Below are 14386 nucleotides of genomic sequence, written 5' to 3' on the forward strand. Positions count from 1 at the left end.
CACATTCTGCTTGTCTTCGCTTTCCATTGTCCAACAAGAACTCATTGCTGTTGCCGCCTTCCGCAGAAAGCAATTTGCTCGCCAAAGGCAATCGCGTTCCAAACCATATACTTTGGCGTGCAGATTGCAATGATTCAGAAACTTTTAAAAGTTGAGATTGGAGTCAGATTGGAGTCACGTTCAATTCGAAAAGTAGGCTTGCATTTCTGACTTGCAAGTCAAGTCAATTAACTACAAGGTAAAACGCAGCACTCCCTTCCTGCCCTGCTCTCCGTTCCTCTGTAGCCCCGTTTCGCTGTGCATCCATGCGCCGCGCAATGGGCATTCACTCGGCTTTCACTCTGATCTAGTTCATCAAAATCGCGGCATCAAGTACAGTCCGTATACCATCGCCGGCAAGTGTAGCAGTGCATCTGCTGCTTTGGAAGTAGCGAACGGAATCACTGCCTTTGAAGCTCTACGGAGTTGTTAGTGCCGAACTGAGAGTTGTTGGACCCACTCGTCTCAAGTAGCTCCGATGGTGTCATCCGAGAACCGTCGTTGTTGTTGCAACTCACGGTACTCGGCACATTCCTGAGACAATTCCGGATCTCGGCGTCGAGCCTTCTTACAAGTGCTCCGAACGAGAGATATCAATTTTATGGTTTTCTCGTGATACCGGCCTCTACATTCGCTTAGTTACGCTCCTTGAGCAATTCGAAATCCCTCTTATTCCCGGGCGACGCTGTGACACTCGCCCCCAACCTTAATTAGACACCCCCCTCCCCCCCCGGGTCTCAAGCAATACCAAATGGCGACCGGCCTAACGCTCCAGACGGCCATCAAGGGCGCTCCCGAGTCTACCGCCATCATCGTGCCCGGGAAGCCAGCCTTGACCGTCACATATAAGGATCTCGTGTCGGAGACGGCCTCGTTCCAGGCGAAGCTCGCGGCCATCGGCATCACACAAGGATCGCCCGTCTCCATCGCGATTGTCAACTCATATGAGTTCATCGTGTCTTTCCTGGCCGCCTCATGGCAGCGGGCCATCGCCGCCCCGCTGAACCCGGCCTACAAGCAGGACGAGTTTGAGTTCTACATCGACGATGTCAAGTCAGCCGTCGTCCTCGTCCCAAGAGGCGCCTACCAGAGCGGCAGCCCGGCCGTCAAGGCCGCCCAGAAGTTCAACGCCGCCATCGCCGAGTGCTACTGGGACGCGGCCAAGAAAGAGGTCGCCCTCGACGTCAAGGAGCTCGGCCAGCTCCAGGGCAAGCCCAAACAGCCAGTCCTCACGCCCCGACCGGACGACGTCGCCCTCGTCCTCCACACCAGCGGCACCACCTCCCGCCCCAAGGTCGTGCCCCTCTCCCACCGCAACCTCACCCGCACCATGCACAACATCCAGCAGACCTACCAGCTCACCCCTTCCGACCGCACCATGCTCGTCATGCCCCTCTTCCACGTCCACGGCCTTCTCTGCGGCCTCCTCGCCCCTCTCCTCTCGGGCGGCTCCATGATCGTGCCCACAAAGTTCTCCGCCTCCGACTTCTGGCGCGACTTCATCACCCACAAGGCGAACTGGTACACGGCCGTGCCCACCATCCACCAGATCCTCCTCAAGCACCCGGTCCCCTCCCCACTCCCGTCCATCCGCTTCATCCGCTCCTGTTCCTCCCCGCTGTCCCCAACCGTCTTCCACGCCCTCGAGAAGACGTTCAACGCCCCCGTCCTCGAAGCCTACGCCATGACCGAGGCAGCCCACCAGATGACCTCCAACCCGCTCCCCTCGGTCGGCCGGCGCAAGCCCGGCACCGTCGGGTTCGGCCAGGGCGTCGAGGTCGTCATCCTCGACGAGGCCGGCAACCCCGTGTCCCAGGGCCAGGAGGGCGAGATCTGCATCCGCGGCGAGAACGTCACGTCCGGGTACCTCAACAACCCGTCCGCTAACGCGGCTGCCTTCACCAAGGACGGCTACTTCCGCACCGGCGACCAGGGCAAGAAGGACGCCGACGGTTACGTCATCATCACCGGCCGCATCAAGGAGCTCATCAACAAGGGCGGCGAGAAGATCTCCCCCATCGAACTCGACAACGTGCTCACCCGCCACCCGTCCGTGAGCGAGGCCGTCAGCTTTGCCATTCCGGACGAGATATACGGCCAGGACATTGGCGTCGCCGTCGTCTTGAAGCCCGGCGTGAGGTTGTCTGAGGGGGAGCTAAAGAGCTGGGTGGCCGAGAAGCTGGCCAAGTTTAAGATTCCCAAGAAGGTGAGCTTCTGTCTACCGACCGTCTTCCAATCTCCAGACCTTCTCCCGGTGAGAACAAGAAGAAGAAGAAGAAGAAAAAAGAAGAGAGGAAGAGTTCAAGCAAACTGACCTTCACGGTCGTTTACAGGTGTACTTCACCGATGTCATGCCTAAAACGGCCACGGGCAAGATCCAGCGGCGCATCGTGGCCGAGACTATGCAGAAGCAGGAGGGGCGGTCCAAGCTATGAGCTGCTCATAAATGCGGAATACAGGGCTAAGGGCTGAACTTTTCTGCCGAATAAATATCGGGCAGTGTAGAATATCGCCATCTCACCAGATCTAGATAGGCCGGCGTGTCGATGCACGTGGTCTGTGTATGTGTGTACATACAGTGCGTTCAAAAGGGCGTCGTCAAGCAAACCGCTGGCGAGGGGTAACTGATAGACATCCTCAGATACATGAATATATGGAGAGGCTCCCATATATCCCCGGAGCTGATTCTTGCCAGCGACACAACTCTTCTTCGTTCCATGATTGTCCTCGCCTGTGTTCACTCCCATCCTTTTCGAGGGCAAGCGGTAGGCCAAGGGAAACGGTCTACAAACGAGTACATACACCAATACTATCCGACTCGACGTCCGCGGGACATGTTCCAAGAGGCGCTCGGGAGTAATGGAGGGGGAAAGGCTCCTCCCCGAAACACGTGGCGCAAAGCCGAGGGCACAAAGTACATAGATCTGCAAATCCGGACCGTCGTTTCGCTGGCCACTACGGATACCGACAAGTGGATGGCTACAACACAGCAAAATATGCCTAATCCCACCTAAATAAACAAAGAAAAAAAATAACTGATTGAACACCGAAAGGAAAAAAGAGGCTGCAGCCGAGCCGAGACTTAAGAGAAAAAAAAATAGGAAGAGATAAAAGCAAACATTGGGCTTTCAGGGCTCTGAAAACACAAACCCTTATGCTCCCGCAGGACGACACCTCAACTGTGCCCTCTTGTCCATTGATATTGATCACATCCCGGTCTTGGTGCATTTTGAAGCCCCCCGGGGCGCATTAGCCACGTCTATCCATCCATACGTCCATCCAACCAATCAACCATCCATCCACCCATTATCACAAAGGAGAACTCCACCATACGTCCACGTTTTTCGTGCGTACGTCATCTGGCGTGTGTGCGTTAGAGAGAGGACGAAGATGCTGCGTCTCCAGCAGTGGCATCTAACAGCATTCCCACCACGGAAGCCGGAGCCGGGCGGTCCCATGAGCGTCCCCGGCAGAAAAACGGGTCGCGGCTTCGATTAAAACAAGAAGTACGCCAGGAGGAAGCTGACGAGGCAGAGCACCGCCACGACCTGGACGGGCACGCCCTCGGTGGCCTGCGGCGGCTGGTCCGTTTGCCTCTCTGCCTGCGCCAGCTTCGCTCCTTCGGCACTGCTGTCCTCCGAGGCGGCCCCCGTCTTGCGCTGCCTCAGGCCGCTGGCCACCTCGTTCTTGAGCGAGGCGATGGTCGCCTCCGCCTTGGCCAGCTGCTCCTTGAGTTCCTCGTAGGTCTCTGCCGCGGCCGACTTGACGGTCGTGGCCACGTTGGTGGCGGGGGCGGCGAAGGCTGTCGCTTGGGTGGCCTGGGTGGATTCGGGCTCGTTGTGTCCGGCGTGGGAAACGGCGGTGGTGTCCTCGAGTATGGTGGTCTCGTCTTGCGGGGAAGAGTAGGCTGGCGGCGCGGTGTCAGGGGTAGCGTCGAACTGTGTACATAAGCATTAGTCGCCGTCGCCAGATCGAAAAAAAAAAAAAAAAAAAAGGGAACGAGTATCGGAAGAAAAAGAACATACCCCATTCGCAGCCGCCTGCCGGACCGGAGTAGTAACGGGATGTGACGACGCTTCGCTGGCTGGCGGGAGCCAACTGACCCGAATCTTCTTCTCTTGGATTGCCGACTTCTCTACTCCATCCCACTACAAAAGACGTGGTTAGCGGACCGCTCCTCACGTTCGGATTGCTTAGACCCACAATATGTTGCACGTTCGTAAACTCCTTGTCGGGGGTGATGATGACGGACTGCACGAGGAACTTGTCGCGGCACTTGGCATCGAGAGGAGGCTCCTGCTTCATCGCCTGCAAAAGGACTGCGAGGGTCAGCACTCTTAAGGGCCTAGTCGATGAGCATGGGCGAATCTCATCTTGCAACGTACTTGACACTTCAACTTCATGGCCAGGTTCGATACGGCCCGAGTTTGGCCGCACACAGTACCTGGATGATGATCAAGTTAGCCTCTAGAGTTCGCGGACAACATCTAGCACCCGGCGCGTGCATACTGTTTAGGGGCTGTCGTTTTGACCTGCATTTGTCAGCCTAGAAAGACCAACACCATCAAGGCCTAGGAATCAACTCTGGGTTACCTTAAAAGCGACAGGCGATGAGTTTGAATTCTTGATCCTGAGAATCTGCGCAATTTCGGCATTGAAGGGCCCTGGATGCCGGTCAGAAAAAGGCGGACTCGATGAGAATGCGAGACAGCATACTGCGGAACCCAAGTTCTAGCGGATCGATCTCGACGGACATGGTGGCCGCAGTGTGCGAGCGGGTTCGGAGCGAAGTTCAGTCGGGGTCGTTGGCGCAGGCGGATGTGCGGTGGAAGAGAGAGACTAGACGGGGAAATCGATCGCAGGACGATGCACCCTTCTCAGGATAGGGGCAATGCGCTGTGGCCTCGGGAGAAAGGGATTCGCAGTCTTGGGTCGCCGCGTTCGTGTTTTAGAAAATGGAAGAGAAAGTCGGAGGGGTGGGTTTTCGCGGCGGATAGACACGTTATCTGACAAAAGTTGGTCGAGAGCCTGCGATGGGTGTTACGACATTCCAGGCACGTTGACGGCAAAGCTGTCCAGCTCGACTTTTGCCCACTCCCGAGCCGCTGCGCTGTCAACCTGGGGCCAGGTCAGTGGGCCCGTGCTGACCGACCGTCCAACACAACCTGTGGGGCGCTGTTTGCTGTACCCGAACCGTATCCGCCTGGGTGAGTGTGCTTGGTAGGTACTGGGAACAACCCTAACCCTAGGTTCTGAAGTCGACCAATTACAATGACTTAACCAGATCCGTCGTGCTTTGCACGCCAAGAGAGGGGCCCAACACCGATGACGTTCGCCCGCCCGCCTGCTGTGCTGACCCGAGCCACCGAACGTGAGCAGCATGGAGAATGCAAAAGATGGATGTGAATCTCAGACAAAGTCGGATCTTGAAACTGAGAAAGGTTCTCCAACATGCACAAACAGATTAGAAGCCGTTGCTAGCCAGTTTTCATACACAGCCGTAATATTCTCTTTCCGATGCAGTAATCCGTACCTCCTACCTGATTAAGGTACCTGCCCCGCCATTCTCGGACCTTCCAATCACTTCTCATCTTGACCACCTCAACCGCGGCACCTACCTACTGAGATCCCATCAGCGATTTCTCACTCGTTCAAGTTTAAACTGTTGCATAACTGCATTGCGCCTGAAACCGTCACCATGACCAAGTCAGACCTCGACATGCTGCTCGAAATGGGCTTCGAGCAGGCCCGCGCCGAGCTCGCAGTGAAGAAGACCGGAGGATGTCAGTTTTCCTCCAATCACGCCACCTTATATCAGCGTCACGTATATTGACATAACATCAGTGCAGCAAGCCTTGAACTGGCTTGAGGAGAACCAAGACAAGCCTCTGGAAGAACTCCAGGCAAGCCAGGCAGCTGGTGGTGGTACTGAGGGCGGCGAGGAAGAGGGTGCCGCATCCACCATCCCTCCAGGCGCAACCGCCGCCTCGCTCGTCTGCAACGAGTGTGGCAAGAAATTCCGCAACCGTGATCTGGCTTCTTTTCATGCCTCCAAGACGTAAGTTGTCCGGCTTACAGCCCAACCCACACTGTTCACAAAGTCTGACCACTTACACGCGCCGCAGAGACCACACCGACTTCTCAGAGTCGACAGAGGAGATCGCGCCGTTGACCGAGGAGGAGAAGAAGGCTAAGCTGGAGGAGCTCCGCCAGAAGCTGAAGGAGAAGAGAGCGAACCAGTCAATCATCGATAGGGAGGAGGCCAGGAGAAATGAGGTAAGTTGGATGGGTTGAAAACCCGTGCTAGACTGACCTAACACCAACCCTTTCCTTCTCCAGCAAATCCGGCAGAAAGCCACTCGGGAGTCACAGGACATCAAGGAGGAGCTCCAGCGGAAGGAGCAGATGAAGGAGGCGGCCAGGAAGCGCCAGGAGAAGCTCGAAGACATCGAGGCGAAGAAGCGAATAAAGGCCCGGATTGAGGCCGACAAGCTCGAACGTAAGCGCCGGGAAGAGGACGCCAAGGCGATGCGCGAAGGCAAGCCTCTACCGTCGCAAACTGCGCCACCCACTGTCCTGGCGACACCCGCCGCTCTATCGTCCGGGTCGTCCGCTGCTACCGCCCGGCTGAGGCTACAGACCAAGAACGGGAACCTTGTCAAGTCGTACCCGAGCGAAACCACCCTCTTCGAGGTGGCCCAACAAATCGAGGCGGAGCTGGGAGCTCCCGTCCAGAGCTTTTCCCTGACCTTCCCGAAGAAGACGTTCGAGGCTGGTGTGGACTTTGGGCAGACCCTCGCAGAGGCCGGTCTGGCGCCCAGCGCGGTGTTGGTTGTAAATTAAGGCAATTACGCATACTTTATTTACGCACACAGACAGTAAGATGTGGGGTGGGGCAAAGAAAAGCGCCTCCAGAGAACTGATAAGACGGCTCGCAGAGCCATTGACTTCACCACTTTACGTTGTTCGTCATGTCCTCAACCCGATCGTCCGTTGAATGCCAGAGAACCTGAATGGTGGAACGGGCGTTGCAGTGGAGGCTCTGGAGGGTTCTCCAAAACACCACCACCACCCCTCACTAAGTACGGAGTCAAGCCAGATGTCACGCAAGTTCCAGGTAGCATGCGGGCTTTGCCCAGCTTGTATTGGCAAGGGCGCAGGGAACAACTTGAAAGAAGCCGCCCTTGCTTTGACATTGCCCCAACCTCTCACGTGAGAAAAGAAGATTATGTTGTAGTGATCAGGAAACAGTTCCGGAGCGGTGGTAACTTTTGCCTACCAGATTGACAACCCCGCATTCCGCCCCCAACTGTACGGAGCGCCTCGGGAAAGTTACAGGGGGGAAACTCAAACTCCCGTCCGCATTAGGAGCGGCGATTTCACACAACTTATTGCCAGCTATCCCAACCGCCCGAGATACCCGGTCCTTGTTGACCCGTCAATTGCCGCGCCCTCACTAATCGGGCATTATAAATCCGCCGGCAGCCTGACCTACCTTGAGACTCCCGTCCCGATCTTTCTCTCACGATTCTCCACGCCCCCTCAATCAATGCTTCTACTCCTTGCCAACCTCTCTAACCGGGCTCACTCGCGTCCTCTCACCAGCGCGCTTGCTTCCCTCTCCCACAAAAACACTCCTAGCATTGCCCCATTCCGCAGCAACGCCGCCCTACCCACTCGTCTCCTCGCGCAGCGCAAGACCATGGCGACGGAAGCGCCCAAGAAGATGGAATGGCTCGTTGTCGTTCCCGACTTCCCGGGCGCTCATGAGAAGAGGATAGCGGTGCGACCGTAAGTGACCTTCCCCAGAGTACGGGCCGAACGTGATCTCATTCCCCCCCTTCCATTGAAGCCTAGAGCCGGGATGAGCTGACCGTGTTTCTTTCACTCACTCGAAAAGGCAACACTTTGCCAACCTTGGTCCTGTCAAGGAATCAGGCGTGTTCCAAATGGGCGGTATGCCGAAACACCCCACCCCCCGTCCCCCGTCCCCCGTCCCCTCCCTTTCCCTCCTCTTCTCCTTCCACTGTCCCCTGCCTCCTCCCTTCCTACACCGCCTTTGGCTGCTCTAGCGGTCCATCGAGAGGGTGTCCTGTGAGTAACAAGGAGAACGACAAATACAGGGGCCGTCCTTAACGAGGTGCCTACCTCCTCCGACCCCAAGGACTTCTCCTTCGCCGGCAGCACCATCGTTGTGCTAGCCTCGAGCCGCGAGGAGATCAAGGAGATCCTGCGCCAGGACGTGTATGCCAAGGAGGGAGTGTGGGACGTTGAGAATGTGAGTCGTTTCCCCTCGTAGGCCTTTCCTTTCCCCTTGCCCTTGTCCCGTCCTCGGGTTTCCTCTGCCGCAATCAAAGACGTTTTTTTTGAGAGGATGTGAGCGGAAAACGTTAGTCCTGTTTTCCTCCCCTACACCGGTCCTCCACGGTGTTCTCTTCTATTGTCTTATATCCAACTTTGTGACATGATGACTGACACGGATTGGGTATAGGCTCAAATGTGGCCTTTCCTTTGCGCTTTCCGCACCCAGAAATGAAGGGATGAATGACCACCTGGATGCTTGTACCAAGGTAACGATTGGGGTGAGGTCCAGGTGATGGTTCGTACTACGCATGACGGAGAGCGTTTACCTTGCACGGAAGAAAAAAAGAGAGAGAGAGAGAGAGAGAGACGGACTGTGAGCTTAGCAGCATAATGGACCAATACTGTCGAGTACAGAACCACATTGGGACATAACCTCCCGCCAGACCCCAGAACCCGCTAACCGGCGCTGCCGCCCACAAAGACCAACGATATTCCCACTTAAAACGCCCCCGACGGAATGGATAAACCAAATAAGAAACAATCATATACTCATACAAAAGACCCCGGAAACTTCTGACAATTATCAGGCGGTCGTTTGCGGAGCAGAGGACTGACTTTCTTCGTCTTCGCGCCTCTCGGCGGCCTCCTCGGCGGCCACTCTTAGCTCGTAGTTGAGCTCGAAACACTCGGCAAGCAACTCGCTGACGCTCCCCTGACCCTCAGGGATGTCATCGCCAACCATGAACTTGCCATCTACCCTCATGTTGTCGATCGAGTTCAACTGTAATACTGTTAGTGTCCCCCCTAGCTGACTCGTGACGATAGGGCAGGCAAGGTAGAGAAAGCGGACAGACCTTCATGCTGTACGGATACAACTCCCTCACAGAGCTCACGCCCCCCGAATTCTTGACCTCGATCAAGCATCGCTTCAGCGTCTGTAGCTGGTTGTAGATGGGCAGCAGCGCCTCCGACACGGGCTCGGACGAGTTCATGAGATGGTAGATGTAGCCGTAGCTGCGCCGGATGAGGTACAACAGCGTGCGCTGAACGTAGAGCTCGGCCGGGTTGCCGTCCTGGTCCAGCCAGTTGCCGTCGACCCGCGCCTCATCAATCTTGTCGAGCTGCCGCTGGAAATCGTAGAGATCCGTCTCGCGCAACGACCAAGCCTGCGTGATGGAGAGTTTTTCGAGGTCGTTGCGGATATTGATGAGAATGTTGTACTTGTCTTTGAAAGCGTCCGGGATCGCTCCCTTCCTACGGGAAAAGTTAGCAGCCGTTGGAAATCGTGTAGGTGTCCGGCGCATACCGCTCAAGGACGGTGTCCGACCACGCCAAACACCCGCGAAGCAGTTCAGCCACCGCCTCGCTTCCCCGGAGCTCCTGGCCGTCCTCGCCCAGAAACTTGCCATCTACCATTGATTCCTCGATTTCCCTCAACTTCGCCTTGAGCTTTAGGACCTCCGTCGTTGAGAACTGTCACGCCGTCAGGACTCCGTCGCTTCGATCGGCATTGTTTCCATTTTCTCACCTTCGACTTCGTATTTGCGAGCGACATCGACCGCAGGATCGAAATCAGTCGCTCCCATATGACCTGGACTGGCTCATCCAGCTGATCAAGCTGCTCCCGCAGCTTGGCCAGCGTCGATTTGCATCGTGCGCAACGGTGTGCTAAGAGCTCGGCGAGATACGGGGAATGATGCGATTCGTCATTCGCTAGAATGCCCTCCAACCTGTCGAGAGTGTTGGATATGCTAGTGAGGTCCTTGGCCGAGAAGAGCCTTGCTTCGGTCAGGTGGTCAAGCAGCCGCTTGATCGTCGATGTGAGCGCATAAGCTGCGGGCACCTCGCTCGTCCGCCCGATCGTCATGAAGAATAATGAGATAAGCTGAAGGCAGCTCTCAAGGACCTTGTCCACTGTGGCAACCGTCAGCATGTCGCTGAAATGGGGGTAGCCGCTTGCATCGTCAACATACATCGGTTTTCTCCCTTGTGCTCCCCCTTGCGAATCTCGTTCAGTTGCCTAACCTGTTCCACCAGTTGGTCGTGCAGCACCATCACATCCTGGCTTCTAATGTATTGTGTTCGATCCCTTTTCAGGAGCAGAAGCTTGTCCTGAATGGCAGTGAGCTTGTCGAGGATTTGACGCTCGCGCTCATCCTTGGGCATTGGAACTGCCGGAGTGTCCATGGTGGTGCCCGGAGTTGTTCTTGAGGGGAGAAGGAGAGATGCCGTAGGGAAAAGTGCTAGCTCGCTCTCGAGAGTCCGAGAATGACAAAATAGGTTTGCTCTACTAGATTGTGGTGGGAGGAACTTGCCGCCCGCGTGACTCGATCTGGAGGCCGATTTACACTCGACCAGTCCCTGCGCCACAGAGGTTCGTAAGGAAACTTGTCGCCTGGAAGTTAGAAAAAGTTGCGCGGACTAGAATCTCACCTCGGGGGCATACAGGAGTAACTGATTTGCCGACCGGAGAAATGGGCTGTGCTTTCTTTGCGCCGATGTGATTGAAAGTGCAGGTCCCAATTACAGCTTCGGGGTGTCTCTGTTCGCGACGTCAGTGGTGGGGGATTTAAAAAGGTAGGTGGGGTGGCTGCATGGGTGGTCCTGATTACCTGTGGACCTGCTATTTCAACACGCAACGCCCGGAGTGTACGGATGTAGTTGTGCATGTAAGTCCAAGACCTGTTTGATGACTGAAGGGGAAGAGCCGTAACGATTATCCATGGGTGACGGCGACAAATATGGATGATGCTCGAGTTATGCATTTCAATAATGGCCTTTTTTGTCTCTGGTTCTGCACGTGGAAGAAAAATTGCTATGTTGGTACATACACTACGATAGTACGTACAGAGTACCTTACAAAGTATTAAGGTGCAGGTACCTAAATGTAATCCGTAATATCCGTACTGGATCAGGTCGCTCCAGAGATCCTGGCTGCTTGTCCTGCTGTGTTGAACCATGGACCAATCACGGATGCCAAGACTTTTCACTTCCTGACAGCCAACCTGCAGCTGTCAGGCCTAAGATTACAGCCGGCAACCGTAGGGCCACGCTATTCTGTTTTCGTATTGCCCACAACTAATTATTTTCCCGCTTCGCGAATTTCAAGCTCGGTCTCAACATCCCACGTCAAGAAGCCCATTCGAGTCACAGCACCTTGCGCCTCGACAACTACAGTCAAAATGTCTAACGCTGAGCTGGCCACTTCCTACGCGGCGCTGATCCTCGCCGACGACGGCGTTGAGATCACCGTAAGAACCTGTCCCTGGAGCCTCGTGCTTCATCGCACGAGGTCAAAAATGCGACGAGTTGCGGAGGGCTAACGGTCGTCTAGTCCGACAAGATCCAGACCCTCATCAAGGCGGCCAACGTCAACGATGTTGAGCCTATCTGGTCCTCATTATTCGCCAAGGTACGAAGACCGGAGACGCACGACTTCGCATTCGGACACGGGAATCGAAGCAATGAACAGGTTGACTGACCGGTGCATTACATTGCAGGCTCTCGAGGGCAAGGATGTGAAGGAGCTCCTCTCCGCCGTTGGCTCCGGCGGTGGTGCTGCTGCCCCTGCCGCTGGCGGTGCCGCTGCTGCCCCTGGTGCTGCTGCTGAGGAGACCAAGGAGGAGGCCAAGAAGGAGGAGGGTGAGTCCTTATCCGCAAACCTCGGCTCTGACGGCCATTTGTATACCCCCTGGCGCTAACAATCTGTTACAGAGAAGGAAGAGTCGGACGAGGACATGGGTTTCGGTCTCTTCGACTAAGCTGGCTTCGACTCGGGCAAGGCGTGGTTTTGACTCCTCGGATTCCCTTTGTTCTTCCAAATCTTGCATGGATTTGCGGCGGTTTTTCGCACACACGACCACAGGGATGGAGGCTATGATATTGGGGGTCCGGGTTCATCGGCGTAGCTTTACATGGAATCTGAAGATGCGCTTTTGAACGACTGTGGTAGGGCTCGATCAGCGCAAGGCGACCGATCCCATGGGACCGGTGATGAAGGCCCCATCAGGGCAACTCCTCGGAGTCGCGGTTCTGGCAGGTTTGGCTAGGCCCGTATGCTTCGGAATATGCCACACCGCAATGGAAAGCCGTAATCCGAGTTTTAATGTGGTCAGCAGCTTGAAAGTGCTCCTCATCGGAAAGCCAGATATGCAAGGCCCTTGGAGCCACCTCTCCCGAATTTAGATCAGCCAACTTGAGCGTACGACGATCCATAAGGTTTATAAAGTATGCATTTGTCCAACGCCAGTCTAGAACCGTCGCGAGGGTTGAGTACAACGGTAAGCCTTCAATCAAGGATAACGTTTTGCTGCCTCGCTCTCAACCACTGGCTGTTGTTCATCGATGATTGATGACCATCCCCCACCGGGTCTTCTCATTTCTGGTCGGTAGTACTAAGGCAGGCCGGGAGTCTAACAAGCGTTAGACTCTCCGTCGTAATCGCCATAGCCTTGCGAAGAGTCCAGTGAAGTTGAGGCTCAAGCAAGGTAACTTATGCTAGAATTATCCGTAGGAAGGAACCCACCCGGTGAATTGCCTGAGATATTAGGGAATGCCCTTGAAAGACTTGCAAGGAGCAGTTCGCCTCGCTCTGGGTGCGGCCAGCCTTGGCGCCCTTGCCCCTCTCTCCAGCTTCAACACCCTAGTGGGGCTCCTATGACGAAATGGCTTCACCAAGGCCAAAATCCAGGAAGTCAATAACTACGTCCCAATGTTGTTGGCCATTAATGCTTCCCCAATCTCGATGTGCCGGTAACACTCAAAGCAGGTTTGAACACTCTCCTTCCAACTGTGCCTTTATGGAAGCAATCTCTACCACTTGCCTTGAGGAAAATGCGACCAGAATGCTGTGCCTGAGAACTGATTGCGGGGGAGGGGTAGGGCCGACCACGCTGCGGAACGGCCAATTGACCCTGAGCTACTGTCGAATTTTGGGGTCTCGAGCATTGTTCCTATTAGAGTTCGGTCTCACCGTTTTGGTTGGACAAGGCTACGCTTTTGACCTGGAAATGACGGTTTTAAGGTAGCAAAGTTGGCAACTCAACTTGATGGCAGCGGCATCCCCGATTTTTTCTCTCTTCACAAGATCCACTAGCCTTGACAGCATTGTTTGCGCCCTCACTTTGTTTAAATGTAGCATTCATCCTCACACCATAGTTTGAATCATAATGCAAGCCACGAGTCCCAACCTCGGAAACACTGGTGATCAAGTCACAAGGCTGCGCCTCGTCGACGCTAACCCCGGTACGCATCCCAGTCACACACGTCGAGGCGTTTTTTGTGGGGCGGTCTGCCGTATCGGCATTCGTGCGTCCCACAATCGGAGCCCTTCCAAGGCAGTGCACCTGCCTACGTTCCGTCATGCTCTCGAAGGTACCTGAGATGGCCCAGGAGTTTAGATGAGACATGAGGTAACGAGACGTTTGGTCCCGGGTGGTGCGACAGTGGGTCATTAAGCAAACCTCCTGATAGGAGCACAAGACCAGCAATCTTTAGGAGGGTGTAGCTGCCTCCCGCTTCTAGTCACTTCCCAAAGGCCAGTCGGGTTTGGTTTCTTCGACCATATCACCGTCTTCTGCGAGGGTCAGTCGGCCTTTTGTGAGGGGGGGGCAACTTCCAGCCACTGTTGCTAGAGGCCCCAACGTGTGCGGCGTGGCTGAGGGCGGCGCGATGCAACATTCTGTCTACGGTGTGCCTGGATCTGTTGGGAATCACACGCCTCACTAACCCGGCAACGCCGCCAGCATGGCGACCCGTTTCTTCCGTCGCTTCGTCTCAGAGCGGACGTGTTTCGTCAAAAATAGGAGAGGAAGGATCTGGACTGTTGTACGGGTTGCTGCCATCGGCCAACACCAGCAGGGAAACCAACAAACTTTGAGCCCTGGCATGGCCGATGTGGCTAACCCAAAGGTGAGGCATCCTCTGCGAAGAGAGGCGAGCGGCGCCGCAGTTGGTTTCTGCGAGTAGATGCAACTTTCTCTTGTGTACGTACATACATACATAAGTGCTTACCTAAAAACGTAATGCACCTTGTCACGGCAGG

General features: G+C 55.4%; 6 protein-coding genes across 6 annotated transcripts; 4 read left to right on the plus strand and 2 right to left on the minus strand.

Moving 5' to 3' along the window:
• Positions 1-592: 592 nt before the first annotated feature.
• P884DRAFT_242503 (uncharacterized protein) lies at positions 593-2734 on the plus strand. Its single transcript, XM_069440274.1, has 2 exons — positions 593-2245; positions 2373-2734. Exons 1-2 carry the CDS (start codon positions 791-793, stop codon positions 2472-2474), a joined length of 1557 nt encoding a protein of 518 aa, XP_069298325.1. The 5' UTR covers positions 593-790; the 3' UTR covers positions 2475-2734.
• Positions 2735-3293: 559 nt separating this feature from the next.
• Positions 3294-4937, minus strand: P884DRAFT_133153 (PapD-like protein). Its single transcript, XM_069437218.1, has 7 exons — positions 4756-4937; positions 4633-4703; positions 4549-4571; positions 4425-4483; positions 4243-4358; positions 4065-4187; positions 3294-3977 (listed from the first exon to the last, which is right to left on the minus strand). Exons 1-7 carry the CDS (start codon positions 4793-4795, stop codon positions 3534-3536), a joined length of 876 nt encoding a protein of 291 aa, XP_069298326.1. The 5' UTR covers positions 4796-4937; the 3' UTR covers positions 3294-3533.
• Positions 4938-5579: 642 nt separating this feature from the next.
• On the plus strand, positions 5580-6978 carry P884DRAFT_133181 (ubiquitin-related domain-containing protein). Its single transcript, XM_069437219.1, has 4 exons — positions 5580-5822; positions 5884-6097; positions 6165-6315; positions 6379-6978. Exons 1-4 carry the CDS (start codon positions 5738-5740, stop codon positions 6880-6882), a joined length of 954 nt encoding a protein of 317 aa, XP_069298327.1. The 5' UTR covers positions 5580-5737; the 3' UTR covers positions 6883-6978.
• A 763-nt stretch (positions 6979-7741) lies between these two features.
• P884DRAFT_277265 (uncharacterized protein) lies at positions 7742-8338 on the plus strand (the record flags this gene model as incomplete). Its single annotated transcript, XM_069443054.1, has 3 exons — positions 7742-7830; positions 7940-7995; positions 8163-8338. The coding sequence occupies 3 exons, from the start codon at positions 7742-7744 to the stop codon at positions 8336-8338; spliced, it is 321 nt and encodes a 106-aa protein (XP_069298328.1).
• A 588-nt stretch (positions 8339-8926) lies between these two features.
• P884DRAFT_277266 (uncharacterized protein) lies at positions 8927-10509 on the minus strand (the record flags this gene model as incomplete). The annotated part of the gene is made up of 5 exons (XM_069443055.1): positions 8927-9124; positions 9198-9597; positions 9650-9816; positions 9872-10257; positions 10317-10509. The coding sequence occupies 5 exons, from the start codon at positions 10507-10509 to the stop codon at positions 8927-8929; spliced, it is 1344 nt and encodes a 447-aa protein (XP_069298329.1).
• A 937-nt stretch (positions 10510-11446) lies between these two features.
• On the plus strand, positions 11447-12556 carry P884DRAFT_242517 (ribosomal protein P1). Its single transcript, XM_069440275.1, has 4 exons — positions 11447-11594; positions 11678-11755; positions 11844-11985; positions 12058-12556. Exons 1-4 carry the CDS (start codon positions 11526-11528, stop codon positions 12102-12104), a joined length of 336 nt encoding a protein of 111 aa, XP_069298330.1. The 5' UTR covers positions 11447-11525; the 3' UTR covers positions 12105-12556.
• The last annotated feature ends 1830 nt before the right edge of the window (positions 12557-14386 follow it).

Source organism: Thermothelomyces heterothallicus (assembly GCF_042370625.1).
Source record: "Thermothelomyces heterothallicus CBS 202.75 unplaced genomic scaffold P884_scaffold_9, whole genome shotgun sequence".
NCBI lineage: Eukaryota > Fungi > Ascomycota > Sordariomycetes > Sordariales > Chaetomiaceae > Thermothelomyces > Thermothelomyces heterothallicus.